At 61.2% G+C, this 24,525-nt stretch overlaps 1 protein-coding gene across 1 annotated transcript; it reads left to right on the forward strand.

The window, feature by feature from the left end:
• Positions 1 to 23,352, forward strand: Cracr2a (calcium release activated channel regulator 2A; the record flags this gene model as incomplete). Its single annotated transcript, XM_042673368.1, has 13 exons — positions 1 to 27; positions 6,357 to 6,565; positions 8,479 to 8,590; positions 9,780 to 9,942; positions 10,967 to 11,110; positions 12,112 to 12,202; positions 15,094 to 15,189; positions 16,612 to 16,799; positions 18,846 to 18,917; positions 19,069 to 19,123; positions 20,010 to 20,116; positions 21,953 to 22,310; positions 23,220 to 23,352. Coding segments are annotated over exons 2-13 (1,690 nt in total), but the record flags the coding sequence as incomplete, so codon positions are not given.
• Between the last annotated feature and the right edge of the window lie 1,173 nt (positions 23,353 to 24,525).

Below are 24,525 nucleotides of genomic sequence, written 5' to 3' on the forward strand. Positions count from 1 at the left end.
TCTGGGCCGGCAGGACCGGGCCAGCAGGTAAGGCCGGTGAAGGTCGGGGGTGGGGGCGGGGAGGAGGGTCATGGGCGGCGGGGGGGGGGGGGGGGGGGGGAACGTTCTCCCAGGCTTGGCCGGGAGTCCCCCGCTCACCCCCGTGTCTCTGGGGGCCCAGGAGCGGGTGGGAAAGGACTTTGGGGGTGGTGTATGTGTGTGGGGGGGGCACATCCAGCCTCTGTCGCTGACAGATAAGGAAATGGAGGCTCAGAGTGGGTCCCAGAGGCCTGGCTTGGAACTCAGGCCGCAAGGGCTGGCGCAGCAGCGGCCAGTGTGGCCACGTGTGGCAGGGGACGCTGCAGAGACAGACACAGGACGGGAGCGGCAGAGGCAGGAGGAGGCACACGCTCGCTCACACTAGCTGACAGGAAGACTGAGGGACAGAAGACACACTCGTGTGCACATGCACACACAACGCACACACACACACATGCACGCAAGCACAAATAAGTGCCCAGATGCACAAACACACGCGGGTGCAACACGCACACATGCACCCAATCCACGCACACACGCACAAGTACACACGCACACACACACAGCCCGGGATCAGCAGCGAGTGACCTTCTGGAACTTTCTCTGTGGTGGGTGGTGGGCGGGTCTTGGCCTCCCTCCAGGGGCGTCCCGGGGGGCCTCTTCCAGCCTGCGGGGGGGGGGGGGGAGGGGGGGAGGGGGGAGTTTTGTCTTCTAGAAGATTCCTCCGGAGCCTGAGCCCTCCCTCCTCCCCCCCTTCGTTTGTCTTGGCCTCCAGCCCGGGCGGCGTTTCCTGGCTGTGCACACATCCTGGTCGGCCACGTGGCCCTGGGGTGGGGTGGGGTGAGGGAGGGCGGGGTCCCCAGCTCAGGGTGGCCAGGTGCTTCTAGAAGATGCCAGAAGGTAAGAGCAGGTGGGTGGCCCTGGGTGGAGACCCCTTAGCCGGCACTGCCCCCCGGGGCCGGCCGCGTCTCTGCTCACGGAGGGGGGGGGGGGCTGACGCTAGCTCCTGGCCCTCGGGATGCTGGGTTCGAGGCCAGGCAGGGCCCCCCACCCTGTGGCGCCCTCCCTCCCTGCCCTCTGACTTTCCTGCGGGACCAGGGTTTGAACTCGGGACCCCAAGCTCGCTCCCTGTGCAGAGAGCGTCTCTGCGTTCAGTTACCTGTGTGGCAGGGCCCAGCCTCAGACTGCGGGCCTCCACGCACGGCCTCCTCCCTCAGGGCTCCAGTCGAGCCGGGGTCCCGCGGCCCGTCCCTCCCCGGCTAGCCTCCAGCCAGCGTCTTCCCGTCCCACACCTCGCGTGGCTGGCGTGGCGGGCGAGCGGGCGCCACCAGACCCGGCCCGTGCACGCTTTCCACATGGTGGACGTCTCTTCCAAAGACGCCAGTCCTGCTATTCAATTAGGAGACGCTCTCGAGCTGCTAGAATGTTCCAGGCACTGTCCTGAGTCCCGGGGGGCTGAGGTCCGAGGATCGAGGTTCAAAGCCCACCAGGGCAGCCAAGTCCACTAGGCTCTCTTCCCAAAATAACCCAGGGCCCGCGTGCTGTCTCCTGAGCTTTTCACGCTCAAGACTGGTGCTCTACCGCCTGAGCCACACCTCCACTTCCGGCTTTTTTCTTTCGCCAGTCCTGGAACTTGAACCCAGGGCCGGTGCCCTGTCCATACTCAAAGCCAGCGCTCTACCACTTGAGCTACAGCGCCACTTCCGGCTTTTTCTGCTTCTGGGGTCCTGAGGAATCGAACCCAGGGCCTCATGCATGGGAGGCGAGCGCTCTACCACCGAGCCACCTGCCCAGCCCGCACTGCGGGCTTTTCTGCTGGTTCCTGGGGGGTAAGAGTCTTCCCTGGACTTTCCTGCCCGGGCTGACGTTGACCCTCAATCCTCAGACCTCAGCCTCCTGAATCCGCTGGGATGGCAGACAGGAGCAGCAGAGCCCGGCCTCCGCCTTTGGCTTTCAGTGGCTGAAATCCTGGCCGGTTGGTTGGTGCGTGGTTGGAGGTTGTGCCAGGAGGAAGAGATAAGCCGGCCTGGCCAGGGCCCAGCCGGGGCGCCGGGGGTGGGGGGGTGGAGGGGGACAGGGGAGGGGCCGTCCCAAAGCCAGATGTGGATGCGCTGGCTCCTGCGATAGTCCAGCGTTCCTCGGCCTCCTGGCCGGCCTCAGCCAGTCCCGGGCTGCTGGACGAGGCCGGGCGCTGGGCCCAGAGGTGGCCAGGGCGGAGCTGGGAGGGGGGGCACGTGGGAACAGGCTCTCCCCGCGCAGTCCTCAGACACTCGGGCAGGGCGTACGGGACCGGCTTGCGGTGAGCTCTGGGGAGCACCGAACGGGGGTGTGCGAGGGGCGGAGAAGGCGCTGACAGACAAGGGGGGACCGGGTCTCCAGGCTTGTATGCCCCCCTCCAAGTCGATCTGCAAGCCTGCAATCCCTGTGTGTGTGTGTGCGTGTGTGTGCGTGTGTGTGTGTGCGCACACACGTGTGCACTAGTCCCAGGGCTTGGACTCACCACCTGAGCTCTGTGCCTTCATTTATTTTTCCTTTTGGTCGGCCGTGGGGCTTGAACTCTGGGCCTGGCGCTGTCCCTCAGCTCTTCAGCTCAAGGCTGGTGCTCTACCCCTTGAGCCACAACGCCACTTCCGGTTTTCTGGTGGTTTATTGGAGATCGGAGTCTCACGGACGTTCCTGCCCAGGCTGGCTTTGAACCTCGATCCTCCCATCTCAGCCTCCTGAGGAGCTGGGATGACAGGCGGGAGCCACCTCCCCCCCCCCCGCCCCCTTCCAGCTCTGCCCTGTGTTCTGTGTGCGAGATTTGTGGGGATCTCGGGGAGGCCCTCTTGTCCCCCTCCTTCAAGAGGAGTCTCTCTCAAGAGGTAACGAGAGGAGAGGAGACGGAGACAGAAGGTATCAGAAAATGTCCACAGGGCAAAAGCAGTGATGACAGCTTGTAGAATGTTCCGGAGAACTGGATCTGGAAGTTGGCAAGGTCACAGAGTGTGTGTGTGTGTGTGTGGGGGGGGGGGGGTACTTTTTCCTGGGCAGGTACAGTGAGTGATGACAGCTTGTAGAATGTTCCGGAGAACTGGACCTGGAAGTTGGCAAGGTCACAGTGTGTGTGTGTGTGTGTGTGTGTGTGTGTGTGTGTGTGTGTGTCTGGGGTTTGAACTCGGGGCCTGGGCGCTGTGTCCCTGAGCCTTGTTTTCGCACAGGGCTGGCTCTCTACCACTTGGGCCAGAGCTCCACTTCCGGCTTTTTCCTTTTTGTAATGGCTCATCGTTTCTAACACGGTAAGAGCGGAGGGGCTGCGCTGACGCAGCGGGCAGAGCGCAGTTCCCCCGTGAGGATGGTAGATGTCACTCCCGGCTTTCTGCGGGTGCTCACTGGAGATCAGAGTCTCCCGGACTTCCCTGGCCTGGGCTGGCTTTGAACCGCGATCCCGCGGATCTCAGCCTCCCGAGTTTGGCTGGGATGACAGCTGCCCACCGCCTCACCCGGCTGCCGTCCTCGTGAAGACGGTCTTGCTGCGTCTGGGGGGGCAAAGCCTGACCCCATCTTAAGTAACTACGCCCAGAGCCAAGCAGCCATGAGAACACCAGCATCCACGCCGGGCTCCATGGTGCTCCTTCACAGACTCGCACCCGGGGCAGGCACCGGCCAGGCCTCTGCAGAGGTGTCAGGGGAGGGGGGTAATGGGGCGGGGTGGGGGCAGGGGCCGGGATCCCCCGATCCCCCCCACAAAGGCTTGAAGGTCCTGAGATCCCCCAGGCCCAGCCCAGTCTGAGGTGCTGGGCCCAGAGTTGGGCTGGGTCAGGGCGATCGGAGGTCTTGGGGTGCTGGCTGGGGTGCCAGGGGGGTCCCAGCCCCCGGGGGAACGTGGGGTGGGCGACGGGGGACCCAGCCCTCGCCCCGAGTGGCTTCCAGCCCCGGTGGCTACACATGAGCACCTGGTGTGTGGGGCAGGAAGGAAGCGGGGGCCGGGCTGAGCAATTGCGCCATCATTCGCACCCACAGCTCTCGGCGATGGGGGGACAGGGCACCCCAAGAAAACGGCCCTCCCTCCCCGCCTCCCCGATCGGGGCTCGGCATTGTGCATCCTGTCATTTCCCACTGAGGACAAACCCAGCCGGCCGCGGCTGGGGGTGGACGGAGCCCCCACCCCCCAAGGGAAGGCCCCCCCCCACACGGGGCCTTTTGTGTTTGGGGGTTTTTCTTTTCCCTCCGGCTGTTACGCTTTGCTTCTCGCTCTGCAGTTACCGGGGAGAGAAGCCCGGCCGGGGTTTGCCGTTTCCTCCTCTGAGCTAACCACCCGCTGCCCGTGAGTTTGGGGGTGAGGAGGGGACCCCGGCCTCTCCGGGCCTCTCTGGGCTGCCGCGGTGCGTGCCCCGCGCAGGCCTCCCGCCGCCGCCGCCGGGGGCTGGGGGGGCGCGCTGGGCTTCGTGGCCGGGCCGTGACACACCCGTGTGGCTGAGACTCCCCGCGTCAGTCCGGGAACGGGCAGGGCTGGGGTCATGGCTGCGCGGGGGCACGCAGGTCCTTCCTGTCCCCGAGGGGCGGTGGCAGGGGAGGGAGCCGGGCACAGGGCCTCCCGGGGGGGGGGGTTCCTCAGGGCCATGGCCAGGCTGGACGCGGCCAGTAGCCTCAGATAGACCACGGCTGGAGGGCAGCGTCCCAGCCTTACAAACAGGGTGTGCGTGTGTGTGAGAGAGACAGACAGACAGACAGAGACAGAGACAGAGAGACAGAGAGAGTGTGTCCTAGGGCTTGATCTCGGCCTGGGCGCTGCCCCTGAGGTTTTGTATTCAAGGCTGGTGCTCTACCACTTGAACCACACCTCTACTTCCAGCTTTTTGCTGGTTCATCAGAGAGAAAGAATCTCACAGACTTTCCTGCCCGGGCTGGCTTTGAACCGTGATCCTCAGATCTCAGCCTCCCGAGTAGCTGGGATGACAGGCGGGAGTCATTGGTGCCATCTTTGAAAGCTCCACCCCTGTGTGTGTGTGTGTGTGCACGCGTGCGTGCGTGCAAAAGATGGAGAAGATGGTCAGACACAGATGCAGGGCACAAGGTACAGATCTCAAGCCATCTCTGCAGGCCTTGGGGTGCCCTGTGGGGTTCGGGGTGCCCTGCAGGATTCGGGGTGCCCTGCAGGATTCGGGGTGCCCTGCAGGAATCCCTTTCCCAAGGGCAAGGTTGTTCCTGCCGTGCATTGGGTGGTGTTGCCCCTTCAGGGCAGATGAACTGGCCCAGCCCACGTCCACACCGGGCCGGTCACTAGCCAAGGGCTGTTGGGTAGAGCTGGGGAAAGTTCCAGACACGTGGCGGGGTGGGGAGCGGGGAGAGCAGGGGAGGGCCTGGGGAGCAGAGGGGCTTCTGCAGGCCAGGGACGCTCTGGGCTAGAACCCCAGGAACAGAGACCACAGCCGTGGAGGGCCCTGGGCGGGCAGCACAGCGGCCATGGGGCCGGGAAAGAGACCCGCCACCCCTCAGGGCCCGGCTGCACCCCACTACTGTAAACACCTGCCCACCCACTGCCCACCAGCTCCCCAGCATGCTCCTCCCACACCAAGCCATGCTGTAACCGAGCGTAGGGGTGCCTCGGAGTCCCCCCGCCCCAGCGGCCCCTGGGCCTCTCCGGGATCCTGTCCTACAAGCGTCTGCACCTGCACCCAGCCCTAGAGAGTGGGAAGAAAGGGAGATGCGTGGACCGCGCGGCTGGCTTGCACGGCGGCGTCTTCCGTGGATCCACGTGCACGTGTATGTTACGCAACATCTCCCGGCCGCCGCCAACACCCCGCTTCCGTGGCCCGCCCCCCTTTCCTGCGTCCAGAAGCCTGGGCAGCCAGAGTCCCGATGGGATGCGGCTCTTCCCTCCCGCCTTGGATCTTCAAAGTGTTTTACAAGCGCCGGTGATGAGAGGAACGAGAGCGGACCCCTGCTGTCTCTCCACCCCTGAGACCATCGGCTGTGTGTGTGTGTGTGTGTGTGTGCGCATGTGCGTGTGCGTGCTAACCGTGTGGCGGAGTTAAAGCCAGGTGTCGGGGTGTGGCGTGGTCTGCGTGTGCGTAGGATGACGTTGGCTCTCTGACATTATTAAACAACTCCGGGCCGGGGGTGGCGGCTCCCGCCTGTCACCCCAGCAACTCAGGAGGCTGAGATCTGAGGATCGCGGTTCAAAGCCAGCCCGGCAGGAATGTCCGTGAGACTCCGATCTCTGATCTCAACCACCAGAACACCGGACGTGGTGCTGGGTGGTTGCCAAGGGGGTGTCAGCCCCAGTGGGGGGCACGTCACCCCCTTTCCTCTCTCTCTCATCCCTTGTCTCCCCGCGTCTCTCTCCCATCATCCAGACCTGGGTTCTGGAACGTCGGGGACCGCGGTAGATGGAATGGCTGTCCCCGAAGGCGGGGCGGGGTCCCCACCCCGGGGTCCCGGCCAGGGGCCGGAGGGAGAGGAGGCTCTGGACCCCGGCCAGCATGGCTGGCTGAGGAAGGCCCGGGAGTTCTTCCAGACCTGTGACACGGAGGGCAAAGGCTTCATCGCCAGACAAGACCTGCAGGTGAGCCTGAGTCCGCGTGTGTGCGTGTGCGTGCATGTGTGCATGTGTGTGAGTGTGTGCGTGTGCGTGCATGTGTGTGTGCATGTGTGCGTACGCGTGTGTGCGTGTGTGTGCATGTGCGTATGTGTGCATACCTGTGTGCATGCCTGTGTGCATGTGTGCATGTGTGTGCATGTGTGTGCACGTGTGTGCGTGTGTGCATGTGCCTGTGTGTGTGTGCGTGTGTGTGTGCATGTGTGTGTGTGTGTGTGCGTGCACGCACCAGGGGCTTGAACTCAGGGCCTGGGTGCTGTCCCTGAGCTCTTTTTCACTCAAGGCTGGCGCTCTACCCCTTGAGCCACAGCGCCACGGCCGGTTTTCTGGTGGTTCACGGGGGAGGAACAGGGGCTGGCTTTGAACCAGGATCCTCAGCTCTCAGCCTGCGGTGTAGCTGGGATGACGGGAGTGAGCACCGGCTCCTGACTTTGTATTTTCTCTTTGGCTTTCTCTGTGCCAGAAACTTCATGTCCGTTACCTCCTCCCTGCTGCGGCCGCCCCCCTCCCCGCTCCCCCCGGGCGTTTCTTTCCCACAGGCCTTTGCTCCCCTACGGCTTTGGTTCTTGGAGCTGTGCTTTGCTCCAAATGGACGGTCTCAAGAACTAGGTGCAGATGGACAGACGGATGCATGGTTAAATAGATGACAGACAGACAGATGTACGGGTAGATAGTTAGGGATAGGTAGATGGACTGATGGATGAGTGGATGCATAGATGATAGATTGGTAGAGACAGAAGCGTGGGTAGATAGACAATGAATAGATGAACAGATGTGAGGATAGATAACAGATAATCAGATTCGATGGATTAGATGGATGGCAGGTAGATTGACGGGCAGTAGAGGCATCGGTGGCCAGATGATCGATACTAATGATAGGAGCACAGATGAGTAGATAGGGAAGCGGGTAGGTGGAGAGATGGTTGGATAGACAATAGAGAAATGCATAGACAGATGACAGACAGGCTGAATTAGAGACAGGAGCTGGACAGTAGCTGACGGGCAGACGGCTGGGCGCACAGTGGACAGGTGGACGCATAGACCATAGATGATGGCGGAAAGATCGATCGTAGACGATAGATGATGGCGGAAAGATCGATCGCAGACAGTAAGTGAAGATGGATGGATAGCTAGAAGATAGATACGTAGAGGGTAGATAATGATACCGGATGGAGAGCCGGATGCATAGACAGATTATAGGTGGATAGATGACAGATGGATTATGGATAGATTGATAGATGATAGGTAAGTGATAGAAAAATGGTGCATTGATGGCTCATAGACAGATGGTAAACTATAGATAGATAGATAGACAGACAGATGATAGATAGACAGATGATAGATAGATAGACAGACAGATGATAGATAGATAGACAGATGATAGATAGATAGACAGATGATAGATAGATAGACAGACAGATGATAGACAGATGATAGATAGATAGATAGACAGACAGATGATAGATAGACAGATGATAGATAGACAGATGATAGATAGATAGACAGATGATAGATGGATGGATAGATGGATGGATGGATGGATAGATAGATAGATGACAGTAGATGATAAAATGATGAATAGTGATAAATTATAGACAGACAGACAGCTAAATAGATGAGGACAGAGATGATAAGATGATGGATAGATGGACACACAGGTAGATGATAAGTTATAGACAGACAGACAGAAGACAGGGGTGCTAGGAGGTCAGGTGCAGCTGTGTGTGCTGCGCTGTGGCCCTGGGGTGGGGTGGTGGTGGAGGACGGCGTGTTTGCTCCCCCAGCTCTCCCGGGGCTGAGCCAGGCTGCAGACAGGGTTTTGGCCGAGGGCTCTGCCCCCCCCCCCCGCCGTCAGCACCTTAATCAGCACAACGTTCTAGAAGCTTCACCAGGAGCTGCCCCTGAGCCTGGCGGAGCTGGAGGCTGTGTTCAGTGCCCTGGACGCCGACGGCGATGGCTTCCTGACTCCGGAGGAGTTCACCACTGGGTTTAGTAAGTTCTGGGGGTTCCGGGTCCCCAGGGGTCTGAGCCCACCCAGAGCACAGAAGCGCAGGGCTGTGGCTGCCGGGCCCCTCTCCTGCTCAGCTCAGCACCCCTGTGCCCACGGCCCGAGGAGGGCAGAGAGCGGGGAGGGGAGGAGGAGGGAGGAGGGGGGAGGAGGAGGAGGAGGGGGAGGGAGGAGGGAGGGGGAGGGAGGAGGGAGGGGGAGGGGGAGGAGGGGGAAGGAGGAGGGAGGAGGGGAGAGGAGGAGGGGGAGGGAGGAGGAGGGGGGAAGAGAGGAGGGGGAGGAGGGAGGAGGGAGGAGGAGGGGGAGGAGGGGGAAGGAGGAGGGAGGAGGGGGGAGGAAGAGGGAAGAGGAAGAGGAGGGGGAGGAGGGGGAGGGAGGAGGAGGAGGAGGGGGAGGAGGGGGAAGGAGGAGGGAGGAGGGGGGAGGAAGAGGGAAGAGGAAGAGGAGGGGGAGGAGGGGGAGGGAGGAGGGGGAGGAGGAGGGAGGAGGGGGAGGAGGGAGGGGGGAGGAGGGAGGAGGGAGAAGGTAAGGGGAGGAGGGGGGAGGAGGGAGGAGGCCGGAGGCGGGGTGTGTTGGGGAGGTGGTGAGACTCCAGCCTCTCTTCTGTCTTGCCAAACTAAAACTGTGGCCCCCGAACACCTCACACACACGAATCTTGCTGCCGTCCGATTGTGGGGTAGCAGCTGTCAGGGAGGTTTCTAGAAGGCTGAAGGTCAGGAGGGCGGGCCGTGGTCTGATTGCATGTCCTTGGATGGGCCGGGCTTGGCGGCTGCCTCCTGCCCGGGGCTGCGCCGTGTTCTTAGCCGTGTCGCGGCCTCCACTGACCTCAGGACGCTGAGATCTGAGGATCGCGGTTCAAAGGCAGCCCGGGCGGGAAAGCCCGTGAGACTCTCATCGCCAACGAACCAGCAAAAGCCAGAAGTGGAGGTGTGGCTCAAGCAGTAGAGCGCCAGCCTTGAGTGGCAGGGCTCGTGGCTAACGCCCAGGCCCTGAGTTCACACCCTTGTACTGGAAAAGAACAACTCCCCCCCCCATAAACTCTGGGGTGCAGCATCCGCAGATCTTTGCCAAAGGGGGTCCCCCTCTTCCTTCCCAAACGACTCCTGGCCATGGAGAGAGCCGGCCGGTCCTGCACAAAGTCTGACGTGGCTCCTTTGTGCTTCCCGCCCTCAGGCCATTTCTTCAGCCAGAACTCACCGGAAGGGGCAGGCCGGGCCCTGCTGAGCGAGGAGAAGGTGTACCAGTCCCCGGGGGACGGGGGAGACGCGGGCCAGGACGAGGAAGCCCAGTTCCACATGCTGATGGACAAACTCAGAGCCCAGAACGTTCTAGAAGAGTAAGTAGCAACAGCTGCCTCAGGAACTCAGCCTAGGGAGGAGCCTGCTCACCTGCCGCATTGATGATTGATTCCTGGTCTGGCGTGGCCGCTCACCTCTGTAGTCCCAGCTTATCAGGAGACTGAGATCTGGAGGATCTAGGGTTGAAGTCAGCCTGAGCACAGTAGATGGATGGATGGATGGTTTGTATGGATGGATGGAGAGATGGATGTATGCATGGATGGGTGGATGGATGAATGATGGATGGGTGGATGATGGATAGATGAATGGATGGATGGGTGGATGGATAGATGGGTGGTTGGGTGGATGGATGGATAGATGGGTGGATGGGTGGTTGGGTGGTTGGGTGAATAGATGGATAGATGGGTAGATGGATGGATGGGTGACTGGCTGGCTGGCTGGCTGGCTGGCTGGCTGGCTGGATGGATGGATGGATGGATGGATGGATGGGTGGGTGGTTGGGTGGTTGGATGGATAGATGGGTGGATGGATGGATGGGTAGGTAGGTGATGGATGAATGATGGATGGGTGGATGGATGATGATCGGGTGGGTGGGTGGTTGATAAGTGGGTAGTTTCAGTAACTAGATGGATTTTCAAATGGAATGGCTGCAAGGAGGACATGATGGAGGAGGGAGGGCAGGAGGGAGGGCAGGAGGAGGGAGGGAGGGAGGGCAGGAGGGAGGGCAGGAGGAGGGAGGGGGAATGACCTTTGCTCACCAGAGTTGGGTTCATTTCTCGCTGGGCTGCTTTCCATGTGAGGTTTGTTTCCATCATGGGAGAGTGTGTGTGTGTCCATGTCCGTGTGTGTGTGTGTGCACACGCACACGTGCGTGTGTGTGTGCATGCGTGTGTGTGTGTCCGTGCCAGCCCCTCCCTCCCGCCCAGACCCACGAGGGGACAGTCCACCCCGGGTCACATGGGCCTTCAGTGGATGGCTGGGACAGGGCAGTGCCCCCCCCAAACCCAGTCCCCCCCCAGCTTCCCCCCGCCCCCACCACATCCCCCCCAACCCTCCCCACAGCGAAGGTGGCGTCAGACAGCTCTGGCTGCGGCTGAGGAAGGAGCCACACTTGCGGTCGGGCTTGGAAGACTTCCTGTCCAGAATCCTCTCGCAGCTCCAAGAGGCCCAGGAGGAGAAGAGCGAGCTGGAGTGCGCACTGCAAAGGTGAACGCCTGCCGGGGGCAAGGAGCGCAGAAATACGCCAGAGGCCACGCCAGGACAGGAGCCCTGGCTCGCATTCATTGAGCACTTACTAGGTACCAGGTGCTGTGCTAAGTACTCTTTGCATATGAGCCTTGGCTTGCATTTATTGAGTGCTTACTTGGTACCAGGTGCTGTGCTAAGTACTCTGCATATGAGCCCTGGCTTGTGTTTATTGAGCACTTACTGTATACCAGGTGCTGTGCTAAGTACTCTTTGCACATGTGCCCCTGCTCACATTTATTGAGCATACGCAAGGCTATTTCGAGTTCTTTGTATGCACGGCCAGGTGCTATTCCAAGCACCTTACCTACAGAAGCCATTGTTCATGGTCACTGAGCACTTACTGTCTACCGGGTGCTAGTCTCAGTACTTCACGTACGGGATGGTAGAGCTGAGAAAGCAGAGGTACAGAAAGCCACGTGTCCCGGGCCACACAGCTGTGAAGGGGGTCACTGGGAGATGACCGGGCGCCGGCCTCCCGGTGGCCAGCGTTTGGTCACGCTCCACGCCGGCTCACGGTGGAAAGCCAGGACTAAGTTCCAGCCCTACACTGCCCAGCCCTGGGTGAGTGACAGCCCACGACTCTGGGTCTCCCACTTCCCAGTGGCCCTGGCATCTGGGGCCTGAGCCACGCGGTAGAGCACCAGCCTGAGTGAAAGAGTTTAACAAGGGAATGAGCTCAAAGTCCAGTATCAGTGTACGCATGCGTGTGCGTGAGTACACACACACACACACACACTCACACACACACACACACACAGACTTTGAAGCCAGCCTGAGCAGAAGAGTTGATGAGACTCTTCTCTCCATCTGAGCCTCTGGGGCCCGGGGCCCCGTGGCCTGCGCGGCACCCCAGCCCCGCAGCTTGGAGGGGGTGGTGGTGAAGGGATTGGAGGTCTGAGCTTTTGGGTGGCTGCTGGGGGTCAGGTGTCCCCGTGAGCACCTTCACCCCCCCACTGTAGGAAGATTGCCGCTTACGACAATGAGATCCAGCACCTGTATGAGGAGATGGAGGAGCAGATACAGAAGGAGCGAGAGCAGTTCCTGCTGAAGGTCAGTACGTCCATCCCCCTCGCTCCCCTCCCCTGCGCAGCCCCGAACCCCCTTTCCCCCAGCTTTGTTATTTTTCAAGATGTTTGTCGCCTTCAGCCAGGGTCTAAGATGCACTTGATGGTTTTTATTGGCCACCATCTGTCTCTCCCTGGGAGCACGGAATGCTAGTGTGTGCTCAGCTCCTACCCCAGGGGTGGACATTCACTAAACCAAGAGATGCACAAAGAGACGGCCGATTGGCCATCTGTCCATCTGGATGGAGGGATTAAGGAACGGATGGGGACATGGAAGGATGGTTGGATGGATAAATGCCTGGATGAATGGGTGGGTGGGTGGGTAGAAAAATGGGTGGATGGATGGATGGATGATTGCAGGCATAAATGGATGGATGCATGCATACATGGATGGATGGGTGGGTGATGAATAAATGGATAGATGGATGGGTGGATGGATGGATAAATGGATGGATGGATAGATGATGTATAGATGGATGGGTGAATGGATGGATGGATGGGTGGGTGGATGGGTAGATGGATAAATGTCTGGATAGATGGATGGTGAATAGATGGTTGGATACATGGATAAATTCATGTATGTATGTACGAATGCATGCATGGGTGGGTAGGTGGATGGATTAATGAATAAATGGATGGATGAATGAGTGAGCGGAAGAGTGGATGGATAAATGGATGGTTGGTGGATAGATGAATGAATGACTGGATAGAGAGATGAATGGATGGGTGAATAAATGGGTGGGTGGAAGAGTGAATGGATAAATTGATGGATGATGGACAGATAAATGGATGGTTGGTGAGTGGATAGATGGATGAATGGATAAATGGACAGATAGAGAGATGAATGGAAGATGGATGGTTGAAGGGTGGATGGGTGGGTGGCAGGTGGATGGATGGATGAACGGGTGGATGGATGAATGGGCAGATGGATGATGGATGGGTGGATAGATAGACGGATAGATGGATGGATGGATAATGGATGGATGGGTGGGTGGATGGATGGATGGGTAGGTGAATGGGTGGGTGGGTAGATGAGTGGGTGGGTGGATGGGTAGGTGGATGGTGGATGGATGGTGGATGGGTGGGTGAGTGAATGGGTGGGTGGATGGGTGGATGGTGTGTGGATGGATGGGTGGGTGGATGGATGGATGGGTGGGTGGATGGATGGGGGGGTGGATGGATGGGGGGGTGGATGGATGGGTGGGTGGGTGGATGGTGTGTGGATGGATGGGTGGGTGGATGGTGGATGGGTGGGTGGATGGGTGGGTGGGTGGGTGGATGGATGGGTGGGTGGATGGTGGATGGGTGGGTGGATGGGTGGGTGGGTGGGTGGATGGATGGGTGGGTGGATGGTGGATGGGGTGTGGATGTGTAGATGGGTCTGTGGATGGATGGGTGGATGGATGGGTGGATGGATGGATGGATGGATGGATGGATGGTGGATGGGTGGATGGGTGGATGGATGGATAGATAGGTGGATGGATGGGTGAGTGGGTGGATGGATGGATGGGTGGATGCATGGATGGGTGGGTGGATGGGTGGGTGGGTGGATGGATGGATGGATGGGTGGGTGGGTGGATGGGTGGGTGGGTGGGTGGATGGATGGTGTGTGGATGGGTGGATGGATGGGTGGATGGATGGGTGGGTGTGTGGATGGGTGGGTGGGTGGGTGAACACCGGTGCACACTCTCTTAGCTAAAGCAGGCTGGAGATGGAGTGGGACATTCCTTGACCCTAATGCCCAACACACCAGCAAATCGCTTCCTGCCCAGCACAGCACAGCACAGCACAGCACCCCAGCACAGCACCCCAGCACATCGCTTCCTGCCCAGCGCCCACCCCAGGGGTGGGTGATCAGTTCCTGGGCCATGGTGCCATCCCTCCCTCCCCCCTCCCTCCCCCCTCCTTCCCTCCCTCTCCCTTCCCCCTCCCTCCCTCCTCCCCTCCCCCCCTCCCCCCCTCCTTCCCTCCCTCCTTTCCCCTGAGCAAACAGAACCAAGCGAGCAAAGGCCACAGTCTCCAGAGCCAGGGGAGAAAACGTGGCCACGCTCCGACCCTCGGTCCCCACCCGGCCTGTCCACAGGCCACGGGCAAGCCTTGCTGTTGGTTTATCCCAGAAGGCTTTCTAGAATAATCCAGCCACGGTCTCCAACCCGGCTGGGTGGTGCTTCCGGGTCGCCGGTGATGTCCCCAGCCCGCGCATGCCCGCCGCAGCCCCGAGCTGGTTTCTAACCTGCTTCCCCCACCCCCTTCCTCCCTCAGCGGGGCGGCCGAGCCCCGTGCGGGGCCTGTGTCTCCTCTGTCTGGGCTGGAAGTTGGCGGAGATCAGAGAGGGAATACAAGTTCGGGCTAAGTGAGGGTCACTGACGGCCTGGCGCCCCTCGGCCCTCTTCCTCCCAGTGACCTGAAAGTGTTTCGATTTGTGCCAACACACAACCGGCACTCTACCGCCTGGCCCATGCCTCCAGTCCGCCATTTGGCTGGTTCCTTGGAGAGAAGAGTCTCTCAGACTTTGCTGCCCAGGCTGGCTTCGAACCACCAGCCTCAGAGCTAGGCACCGGTGGCTCACGCCCGTCACCCCAGCAACTCAGGAGGCTGAGACCTGAGGATCACGGTTCAAAGCCAGCCTGGGCAGGAAAGTCCCTGTGAGACTCTGATCTCCCATAAACCACCAGAAAACCGGAAGTGGTGCTGTGGCTCAAGGGGTAGAGCGCCCGCCTTGAGCTGAAGAGCTGAGGGACAGCGCCCAGGCCCCGAGTTCAAGCCCCAGGACTGACCACAAGGAGGCGGTGAGCACAGGCGTGCTAGCTCACAAGTCTGTGCACCTGCGTGACGCCTTTAGTCCCAGATCTTTAGTCTTCTTCCTGGCTTTTGTAGGACAGGGAGAGGTTCGAGGCTCAGAGTCGGGAGCTGGAAAGGCAGCTGCAGATCAAGGAGCAGGAGCTGGAGAGACTCCACCAGAAACAGAGCCAGGTAGGTGCCGCTGCGTCCTCCCCCCGCCCTTGCCTCTGCCTGAGGATCGGGGAAGAGGAAGCGTGTAAAAGTCCTCGGTGGGCTGGGTGCTGTGCATGCCCGCCCCGCATCCCAGCGACTCAGGAGGCCGAGATCCGAGGATCGAGGTTCAAAGCCAGCCCAGGCGGGGAACGTCCGTGAGACTCTGATTTCCAAGAACTGGCAAAAAGCCGGAAGTGAGACTGTGGTTCAAACGGGAGAGAGCCAGCCTCGAGCAAAATGAAAGACAGAAAAAAGCGAAAATGCAGCGCCCAGGACCCTGGAGTGAAAGCCTCGGGCAGTTCCAGACCAAGAGAACAGCATTGCAAACAAGGATAAAGAGAAGCCAAGGATACACAGAATTAAAGAACAAATCAGAGGCCGGTTGCTCTTCTAATGTCCCCTGCGGTCTGTCCACGTGGCTGTACGAGGATTCCCAGATTCCTTCTGGAAGGTTCCAGGGAGCCCGCGATGCAGGCCTGGAGTGGGCGGACTTTGTGGCTCTGTGTCTGGATCCTACTGAATAGATTTTTGTTTTAGTCAGTCGTGGGGCTTGAACTCTGGGCCTGGGCGCTGTGGCTCAGCTCTTCAGCTCAAGGCTGGCACTCTACCACTTGAGCCACAGCGCCACTTCCAGTTTTCTGGTGGTTCATGGGAGATCAGAGTCTCAGGGACTTTCCTGCCCGGGCTGGCTTTGAACAGATCCTCCAGATCTCAGCCTCCTGAGTCGCTGGGATGACAGGCGGGAGCCACCGGTGCCTGGGCTCTCCCAAGCATTTAGACTTGAGGCTGGTGCTCAGTCCCTCTCTCTCCCTCTCTCTCTCCACCCCTTTCTCCCTCTCCTTCCCCCTTTGCTGGTGCTTAAGTCCTCATGCTTGTCTGCCTGGTGTTCGACCACTTGAGTCACGCCTCCAGCCGGGCTTTTTGCTGACTGATCGGACATGTCTGCCCCGGCTCATTTTTTTTTTTTCTTTGAGCCCTCGGTGCTCTGGATCTTGAGCTCCTGGTTCGCTATGATGACAGGCGGGAGCCACCGGCCCCTAGCGACAAAGCGGTTGGGATGACCAGATGTGGATGTCCTTTAGCTCAGAGACACAGAGGAGCCATTCACTGTCCCCAGCTCCAACCCGCACAAGGAGGAGGGAGGGGAGGAGATGGAAATGGCAGAGGGCAGAGGGCAGAGGGCAGAGGCCTGGCCCTCCACGCGAGACCTCTGTGCGTGTGCATGTGTGTGTGTGTGTGTGTGTGTGTGCGTGTGCACGTGTGTGGGGGGCAGAGAAGCTGGTGGAGGGCATTTGGTGGGTGACCCATGCCAGCCCCCCCACTTCGGAGCAGGGCCCCCAGCCCGGTGGCAGTGACGCCCTCCCTCCCTCGCCCTCCCTCCCGCCCCTCCTCTGTCCCCAGCTGAAAGGCCGGTGCGCGGCCCTGCAAAGCGAAGGCCACCAACGCAGCTCTGAGAATGCCCGGTTGAAGCTGAGCAACCAGGAGCTGGCGGCCGAGCTGGACAGGACCGGCCATGAGCTGCGAGAGGCCCAAGCGCAGCTGGAGAGTCTGCAGCACGAGGCCCGCCGGCTGCACCGGGAGAAGGAGATGTATGTCCTCCACTCGCTGGCCTCCACTATCCGGCCTCCGCCCTCCGGCCTCCACTCGCCGGCCTCCACCATTGCTAAGGGCCCGGGCCTGGGGCCGGGCGGGGGACACTGTGGGTGCTGCCTGGGGGTGGGGACAGTGAGAACAGCGTTCAGATCAGGACAGACGTGTTCATCAGCAAGAATCCTCAGTGAGCGGGATTGATTTTCTTGTTCTCCGCTTGAAGCAGGAGAACTGGATCTTCTCTGCTTTAAGTAGGAGCACTGGATCCGAAAATGAGATTCATCTAGCCATTGGTGCTCACGCCTGTCATCCCAACTACTCAGGAGGCTGAGATCTGAGGATCCCAGTTCAAAGCCAGCCCGGGCAGGAAAGTCTGGGAGACTCTTATCTCCAACTAACCCCCCCAAAACTGGAGGTGGAGTGGTGGCTCAAGTGGTAGAGCACCAGCCTTGAGCCAAAAAGCTTAGGGACAGCGCCCAGGCCCTGAGTTCAAGCCCCAGTACTGGTACACACACACAGGGAAAAAAAGAAGTGCTTTTCTACTTGTTAAAGCAGCCCACAGCTTAATATATCTAACACCAATGAATATATATAGTTATAGATATGCTTATATATATATTTTTTTCCTGCACAGAGGTGTGTTGTAGATGGTCACATTTGCATATATTTACATTTGCACACATGCATTTGCATACACACATGCACACTTGTATGCACACCCACATGCACGTCCACACATGCAAATGTATTTGTATATGCACATGTATATTCACCTGTGCGTATCTGCCTGCATTTGCATGTGCACATGCGTTGCCTATGTGAAGATGTGTGCATTTGCATATGCATACATCTGATTTGTGTCTGCATATGCTTAGCCTGGGCTTGGGGCTTTCATGGAACCCAGACGGTGGCTCAGCACCAGGGCTGAGCTGGCCGGCCGGGCCCCCGGGGATGGGGACGGATGCAGGGCTGAGCAGCAGGAAGGAAGGAGAGCAGAGGCCCGGGCAGGGGCGGGGCTTGGGCTCCACTCTGCTTGGGGGGGCCTGGGGCACTGTCCACTTGTGTGTGGGGGGGCAGGGATGGGAATCTGCTTTGTTCACATCGTAACACAGTGCCATTTTGGGGGCCCTTCCCGAAAACCCCAAACTCCACCCGGGAGCCCCTTGCCCCTCCAGCTCTGTCCAGGGCCACTTGGCACCCCTCTGCAGCCATAATGACACCCTGACACCCAGCTCGAATCCGCAGGGGCCTCTTCTGTCCGTCTGTCCCTTGGAACTTCCCTCCTGGCCCGGATGGCACCAGTGGTGGTGATACTGGATTCTGCTGGATTTTCATTGTTCCTTGTTCCTGCCTTTTCTTTCTTTCTCCTCACCCCAAGGACGCAGTAGACACCCCAGCTCCTTTCTGTGCCCCCCCTCCCTCTCTGTTCCTTCTTTTATATCTTTTCTTCTTTCCTTCCTTCCTTGCTTCCCTCCCTCCCTCCCTTCCTCCCTCTCTCTCTTTCCTTCTTTCCTTTCTTTCTTTCTCTCTTTCTTTCTTTCTTCTTGTCAGTCGTGGGGTTTGAATTCAGGGCCTGGGCGCTGTCCCTCAGCTCTTCAGCTCTCTTCAGCTCAAGGCGAGCACTCTACCACTTGAACTACAGCGCCACTTCCGGTTTTTCTGGTAGTTTATTGGAGATAGGAGTCTCACGGTCTCTCCTGCCCAGGCTGGCTTTGAACTGTGATCCTCGGATCTCAGCCTCCTGAGGAGCTGGGAAGACAGGTGTGAGCCACCAGTGCCTGGCTCTTTCTATCTTTCTCCTTCCTTCCTTCCTTCCTTCCTTCCTTCCTTCCTTCCTTCCTTCCTTCCTTCCTTCCTTCCTCTCTCTCTTCCTTTCTTTCCTTCTCTTCTTCCTCCTCCTTTTCTTCCTTCCAAATAGAGCGGTGATCAGTGGCCCCAAGCCCTGCCCACTAGGAGCTGTCCACAGGGTCCTCCCTCCTGTCCTCCTCTGTCCCTGGGCCCAGGTGGCTTCTTTTCTGCCCTCATGGTGTGTCCACTCCCCGCAGGGAAGTGTATCGCGTGTCAGAGAGCCTGCAGCGTGAGAAGTTGGGGCTCCTGAAGCAGCTGGATTTCCTGAGGTGAGTGGCTCGTGGGGTGAGCTGCCCTGCCCAGCCTTTGCCTCTGCCCTCTGCCCTCTGCCCTGCCCCACCCGTCTGTCCCATGGTCTGATGGCCCCCGGGGTCTCCACCTGCAGACCCTGCCTGACCAACCTCCCTCTTCTGTGCGTAGGGAAAGGAACAAACACCTGCGGGATGAGCGTGATGAGCGTGACGCGCGTGTGCAGGTAACGCGCGTGTGCAGGTGACACGCGTGTGGGGAGGGAGGGCACCGCCCCGGGTGGGCAGGGCAGGGCCCAGCATTGCCCCAGGGCACAAGACAAGGACGCCGGAGCCTTCCGGACGGCTGTGGAAGAAACGACCACACCACCCACCAGGGGGCGCCCAAGATGTGCTTGTGCCCTGCGAACCAGCGCTGGAGTGTGTGCGCTCACTCTGTGTGTGTGTGTGTGTGTCAGAACTGAAGCTTCAACTCTCAACTCAGGGCCTGGGCACGGTCCTTTAGCTTGCTCTGCTCAAGCCTGGCGCTCTACCACTTGAGCCACAGCTCCACTTCCAGCTTCTGGGTGGTTCCTTGGAAAGTGAGACTCTCACGGAGTTTCCCTACCCAGGCTGGCTTTGAACCACGATCCTCAGGTCTTAGCCTCCTGGTGAGCCTCCAGCAGCCCGGCTCACCAAGGTTTTCTAGGTTCTTTCAAGGTTCATTTTCACAGAAGGGCTGAGAGGTCTCGTCCGGGGGGGGGGGGGGGGTGGGGACGGTGGACGGGACACTGGGTTCATAAGTCCAGGTTCCTCGGGTCACCCCTGGCACCCTGTGCCAATAAGGAGGGATTAGAACCATCCAGAAGCGTGTGACTTAAATGCAAGCTTCTGTAGTTCCTCAGGATGCTGAGATCTGAGGATCGCAGTTCAAAGCCAGCCCGGTCAGGACAATCCCTGAGACTTATCTCCAGTGCACCACCAGAAAACCGGAAGTGGTGCTGTGGCTCAAGTGGTGGAGCACCAGCCCTGAGTTCAAACCCCACGACCAATCAACCGAAAAAAACAGATGGAGGGTGCAGCCTTTTTGGCCCAGTGGTCCGGCGCCCACCTCGGACACTCTTGTTTCTGCAGAGGGACAAGGCGTCCAGGGCAAAGGCGGCGGCCTCTAAGGCCAGCTGGAAGCAGAGGTCCGGCTCGGTGATCGGCAAATACCTGGACGGGCGAGGGCTGCTCCGCAGGTAGGCCGCCACCCTGCCTTCTTGGCTGGTTCTTCTCCACACAGGCGGAGCGTCAGCTGGGGGCTGAGTGCAGACTTAGGGTGGGGGGGTTGGGGGGTTACCAGGGAGATCCAAGGTCAGCTGTAACCTCTGACCTTCAATCTTGGGGGACATGACCTTGGGGGAGGATAGGACAAGTCACCTCTGTGTGTGTGTGTGTGTGTGTGTGTGTGTGTGTGTGTGTGGAGCAGGGGAAAGAAAGACCAGAGGAAAGGATGGGGAGAGGAGCTGGGGAGGGAGGGGGAGGGGGTGGGGGGTGGGGGGAGGGGGTGGGGGAGGGAGGAGGGGTGGGGGAGGGGTGCAGTTGGACCACGTTTTGTTTTGTGCCAGGCCCAGGGCTTGAACTCTGGGCCTGTGCGCTGTCTCTCAGCTCTTCAGCTCAAGGCTGGTGCTCTACCACTTGAACCACAGCACCACTTCCAGCTTTTGACAGGTTCATTGGAGATCTTGTGGCCTTTTCTGCCCAGGTTGGCTTTGAACCTCCATCCTTGGATCTCAGCCTCCTGAGTAGCTGGGATGACAGGCGGGAGCCACCGTGGCTGGCTAGCTCTTTGATTATATTATTATTATTATTATTATTGTCAGTCCTGGGCTTGAACTCAGGGCCTGGGCGCTGTCCCTGAGCTGCTTTTGCTCCAGGATGGTGCTCTACCACTTGAGCCACAGCTCCACTTCTGGCTCTTTGTGTGTGTGGGAGGTGAGGAGTGCTTCATTGGAGATCAGAGCCTCACAGACTTTCCTGCCCAGGCTGGCCTCAAACCACAATCCTCCGATCTCAGCCTCCTGAGTAGCTGGGAGCAGCCCTCACTCAACTCCTTCAGGGACAGGAAGGGGCGGGACCCATTGCTGCCCGGCTCCCTGTGGCGTCCACCCAGAGAGGGCGTGATTGGCTTCTGCGGGAAGGACTTGGCTTACTGCTCACTCAGAGACAAGCCTGCTCCCCTGGGCCCCCCTCTCTTTCTGTGGGGGATGGAGACACTGGCCCGACCGACATGGGGAGGTGGGGCAGTAGAGCCCCAAGCTTGGGGACTTGGGGTGGGGGAGTTCGAAGTCCTGAGTCAGGCCGAGAATGAGCCACAAGGGAGGGAAACCAGCTCTCCGGCTCTGTCTGTCTGGTCTGTCTCCCTGTCTGTCTCTGTCTCTCAGCAGAGATCAGGGATCACGGGCATGAATACTGGGGAGACCCCATCTCGATGGATGTCTTGGCCTGGTAGTGTACACCTGCCACCCTGGCTACAGGGGAAGCGCACTGGCTGAGAGCGACAGCAGGGAATCACAAAATGGGAGGATCACAGTCCGGGCTAACCCCCCCCCCCCCACCTCCCAAAAACAGGCAGACCCTCTGCGAAGACAAGCCACACCCAGAGCAGCCAGGGCGTGGCTGCGGTAGAAGAGGGTCCACCGGGCAAGCCCGGGCCCTGGGTGCAAATCCCGCTCCCCAACACAGGTGTCAAATCCAGCCTCCGACTTAGCTCTTCATTCCAGTTTCCCGTTCTTCTGCAGACGCTGCTTCCTCCTCCTCCTCCTCCTCCTCCTCCTGCTCCTTCCTCCTCCTCTTCCTCCTTCTCCTCCTCTCCCTCCTCCTCCTTCCTCTCCTCCTTTTCCTCCTTGCCCTCCTCCTCTTCTCCCTCCTCCCCCTCCCCCTCTCCCTCCTCTCCTTGTCTCTCCCGTTCCCCCCACCAGGCCCGGCCGGGGGCTGGGGTGGGTGCCCCATCCTCTGTCCAGCACCAGTGCCGTCGGGCAGGCCTTCCACCCTGGCACTGAGCTCCGTTCTTGTTTTGCCCTCGTCGCCCACAGCCGGTCGGAGGAGGAGGAGGAGGAGAAGGAGGAGGAAGAGGAGGAGGAGGAGGTGTTCGGCCTGCCCCCTGGGAGGCGAAGCTCTCTGGGCCCGCGTGGGGGCCCAGCTGTGGAAGAAGAGCCGGGGCTGGGGGAGCGGGGGGCCGGGGGGCCCCGCAGGCCCCTGGGCAGGATCATCTCCATTGAGGAGGACCCCCTGCCCCAGCTCCTGGGAGGCGGCTGTGCACGGCCGCTGAGGGAATGTGCCCAGGCAGAGGAGGAGGCTGAGGCTCCGGGCCTCCGGGAGGCTCCCTGCGTGGGCCTGGGACCCGTGGCCGCACCCCGGGCCCAGCCTGTGGGAAAAGAAGCCCTCAGCAAGGTGAGCACCAGGCCGGGGCTCGGTTCCCGGAGCCTCCCTGCCTCCCAGTGTACCCCCCCCCCCACGGCCTCAGGAGGCCGGCCTCCACCATCAAGGCCTCCCCAGGGCCTGGCAAGCATCGCCCTGATTCCTCAGCCCCCTGGGTGGAAATCAACAGCACAGGGACGCGCCTTCTACCACATGGGACTTGGCCTGTTCCCCTACGTCTCACCTCTTTGGCTCTTGGCTTGATGATGATGCTGGGTTTGAACCCGCGGCTCGGGGCTTGCTCACAAGCCTCCGTCAGGCCTTGGTTCTTGGTTTGATGATGCTGGGTTTGAACCCGCGGCTCGGGGCTTGCTCGCAGGCCTCCGTCAGGCCTTGGTTCTTGCCGGGTTTGAACCCGCGGCTCGGGGCTTGCTCGCAGGCCTCCGTCAGGCCTTGGTTCTTGGTTTGATGATGCTGGGTTTGAACCTGCGGCTCGGGGCTTGCTCGCAGGCCTCCGTCAGGCCTTGGTTCTTGCCGGGTTTGAACCCGCGGCTCGGGGCTTGCTCGCAGGCCTCCGTCAGGCCTTGGTTCTTGGTTTGATGATGCTGGGTTTGAACCCGCGGCTCGGGGCTTGCTCGCAGGCCTCCGTCAGGCCTTGGTTCTTGGTTTGATGATGCGGGTTTGAACCCGCGGCTCGGGGCTTGCTCGCAGGGCGCTGCGCCGCCCGGGCCAGGCCTCCCGCCCTCGCTGGCTCTGCCTGCCCGAGGGCTGGGTGCTGCGGTTGCTGCGTGTCCGGCCCCCCCCTCCCCTTCCGGGACCCGGGCCCTGTCTGTGGCCGGCGGCGGGGCTCGAAACCCGGGGCTGGGCGCTCTGCGGCGCGAGCGTGCACCGCGCATGCCCGCCCCGCCCCTCCGTGACCCGCCGTGTCGTGTGTCCGCGCAGGAGGAGCGCCCGCGCGCGGCCCCGGACCGGCTCTTCAAGGTGGTGCTGGTGGGCGACTCGGCCGTGGGCAAAACCTCGCTGCTGCAGCGGCTGTGCGAGCGGCGCTGCGCGCCCGGCGCGGCGGCCACCGTGGGTGAGGGGGGCGGGGCGGGGCCTGGAGAGGGGCGGGGCCTGGGGAGGGAGGCGGGGCCGGGGCCAGGAGAGGGGGCGGGGCCTGGGAGGGAGGCGGGGCCTGGGGCGGGGCCTGGGGAGGGAGGCGAGGCCGGGGCCAGGGAAGGAGGCGGGGCCGGGGCGTGGCGGGAGAGGTGGCGGGGGCTGGGCAGGGAGGCGGGGCTGGGGGCAGGGGAGGGGCGAGGCCAGGGGCGGGGCCTGGGGAGGGGCGGGGCCTGGGGAGGGGCCTGGGGAGAGAGGCGGGGCCAAGGGCGGGGTGGAAGGCGGGGGCCTGGGGAGGGAGGCGGGGCCTGGGGCGGGGCCTGGGGAGGGAGGCGGGGCCGGGGGCCAGGGAAGGAGGCGGGGCCGGGGCGTGGCGGGAGAGGTGGCGGGGGCTGGGCAGGGAGGCGGGGCTGGGGGCAGGGGAGGGGCGAGGCCAGGGGCGGGGCCTGGGGAGGGGCGGGGCCAGGGGCAGGGCCTGGGGAGGGAGGCGGGGCCAGGGGCGGGGTGGAAGGTGGGGCCCTGGGGAGGGAGGCGGGGCCGGGGCTGGGGGCGGGGCCGGGGCTGGGGGCGGGGCCGGGGCTGGGAGGGCGGGGCGTGGACTGGGAGGCGGGGCCAGGGGCGGGGTGGAAGCGGGGCCTGGGGAGGGAGGCGGGGCCGGGGCTGGGGGCGGGGGCTTGGGCTGGGGGCGGGGCCGGGGCTGGGGGCGGGGCCAGGCCGCAGGCCGGGCCCCCTGCAGGGCTCCCACCCAGCTCAGGACAGCGCGTTTATGGCCGTGTTTATGGCCGGTGTCTCAGCACCGCGATCCTCCTGTTTGCACCCGGGCATGGCGGGCAGAGAATTCCAGCGATCCGGGCGGATCTGACCCCCCTCTGTCCCCCCGACAATCCCCCCAAGTCTTCAAGCCTTCCGGGAGTGGAGCCTCTCCCCAGAGCCCCGCCCGAGCCCCGCCCCGCCCTCCTCCGCTTCCCTTTCCTCCTCCCTTCCTCCTCCCTTCCTCCTCCCTTCCTCCTCCCTTCCTCCTCCGCTTCCTCCTCCGCTTCCTCCTCCCTTCCTCCTCCACTTCCTCCTCCCTTCCTCCTCCCTTCCTCCTCCCTTCCTCCTCCGCTTCCTCCTCCGCTTCCTCCTCCCTTCCTCCTCCCTTCCTCCTCCCTTC

This window comes from Dipodomys spectabilis, unplaced genomic scaffold, assembly GCF_019054845.1.
Source record: "Dipodomys spectabilis isolate Male_0828 unplaced genomic scaffold, ASM1905484v1 ptg000810l, whole genome shotgun sequence".
NCBI lineage: Eukaryota > Metazoa > Chordata > Mammalia > Rodentia > Heteromyidae > Dipodomys > Dipodomys spectabilis.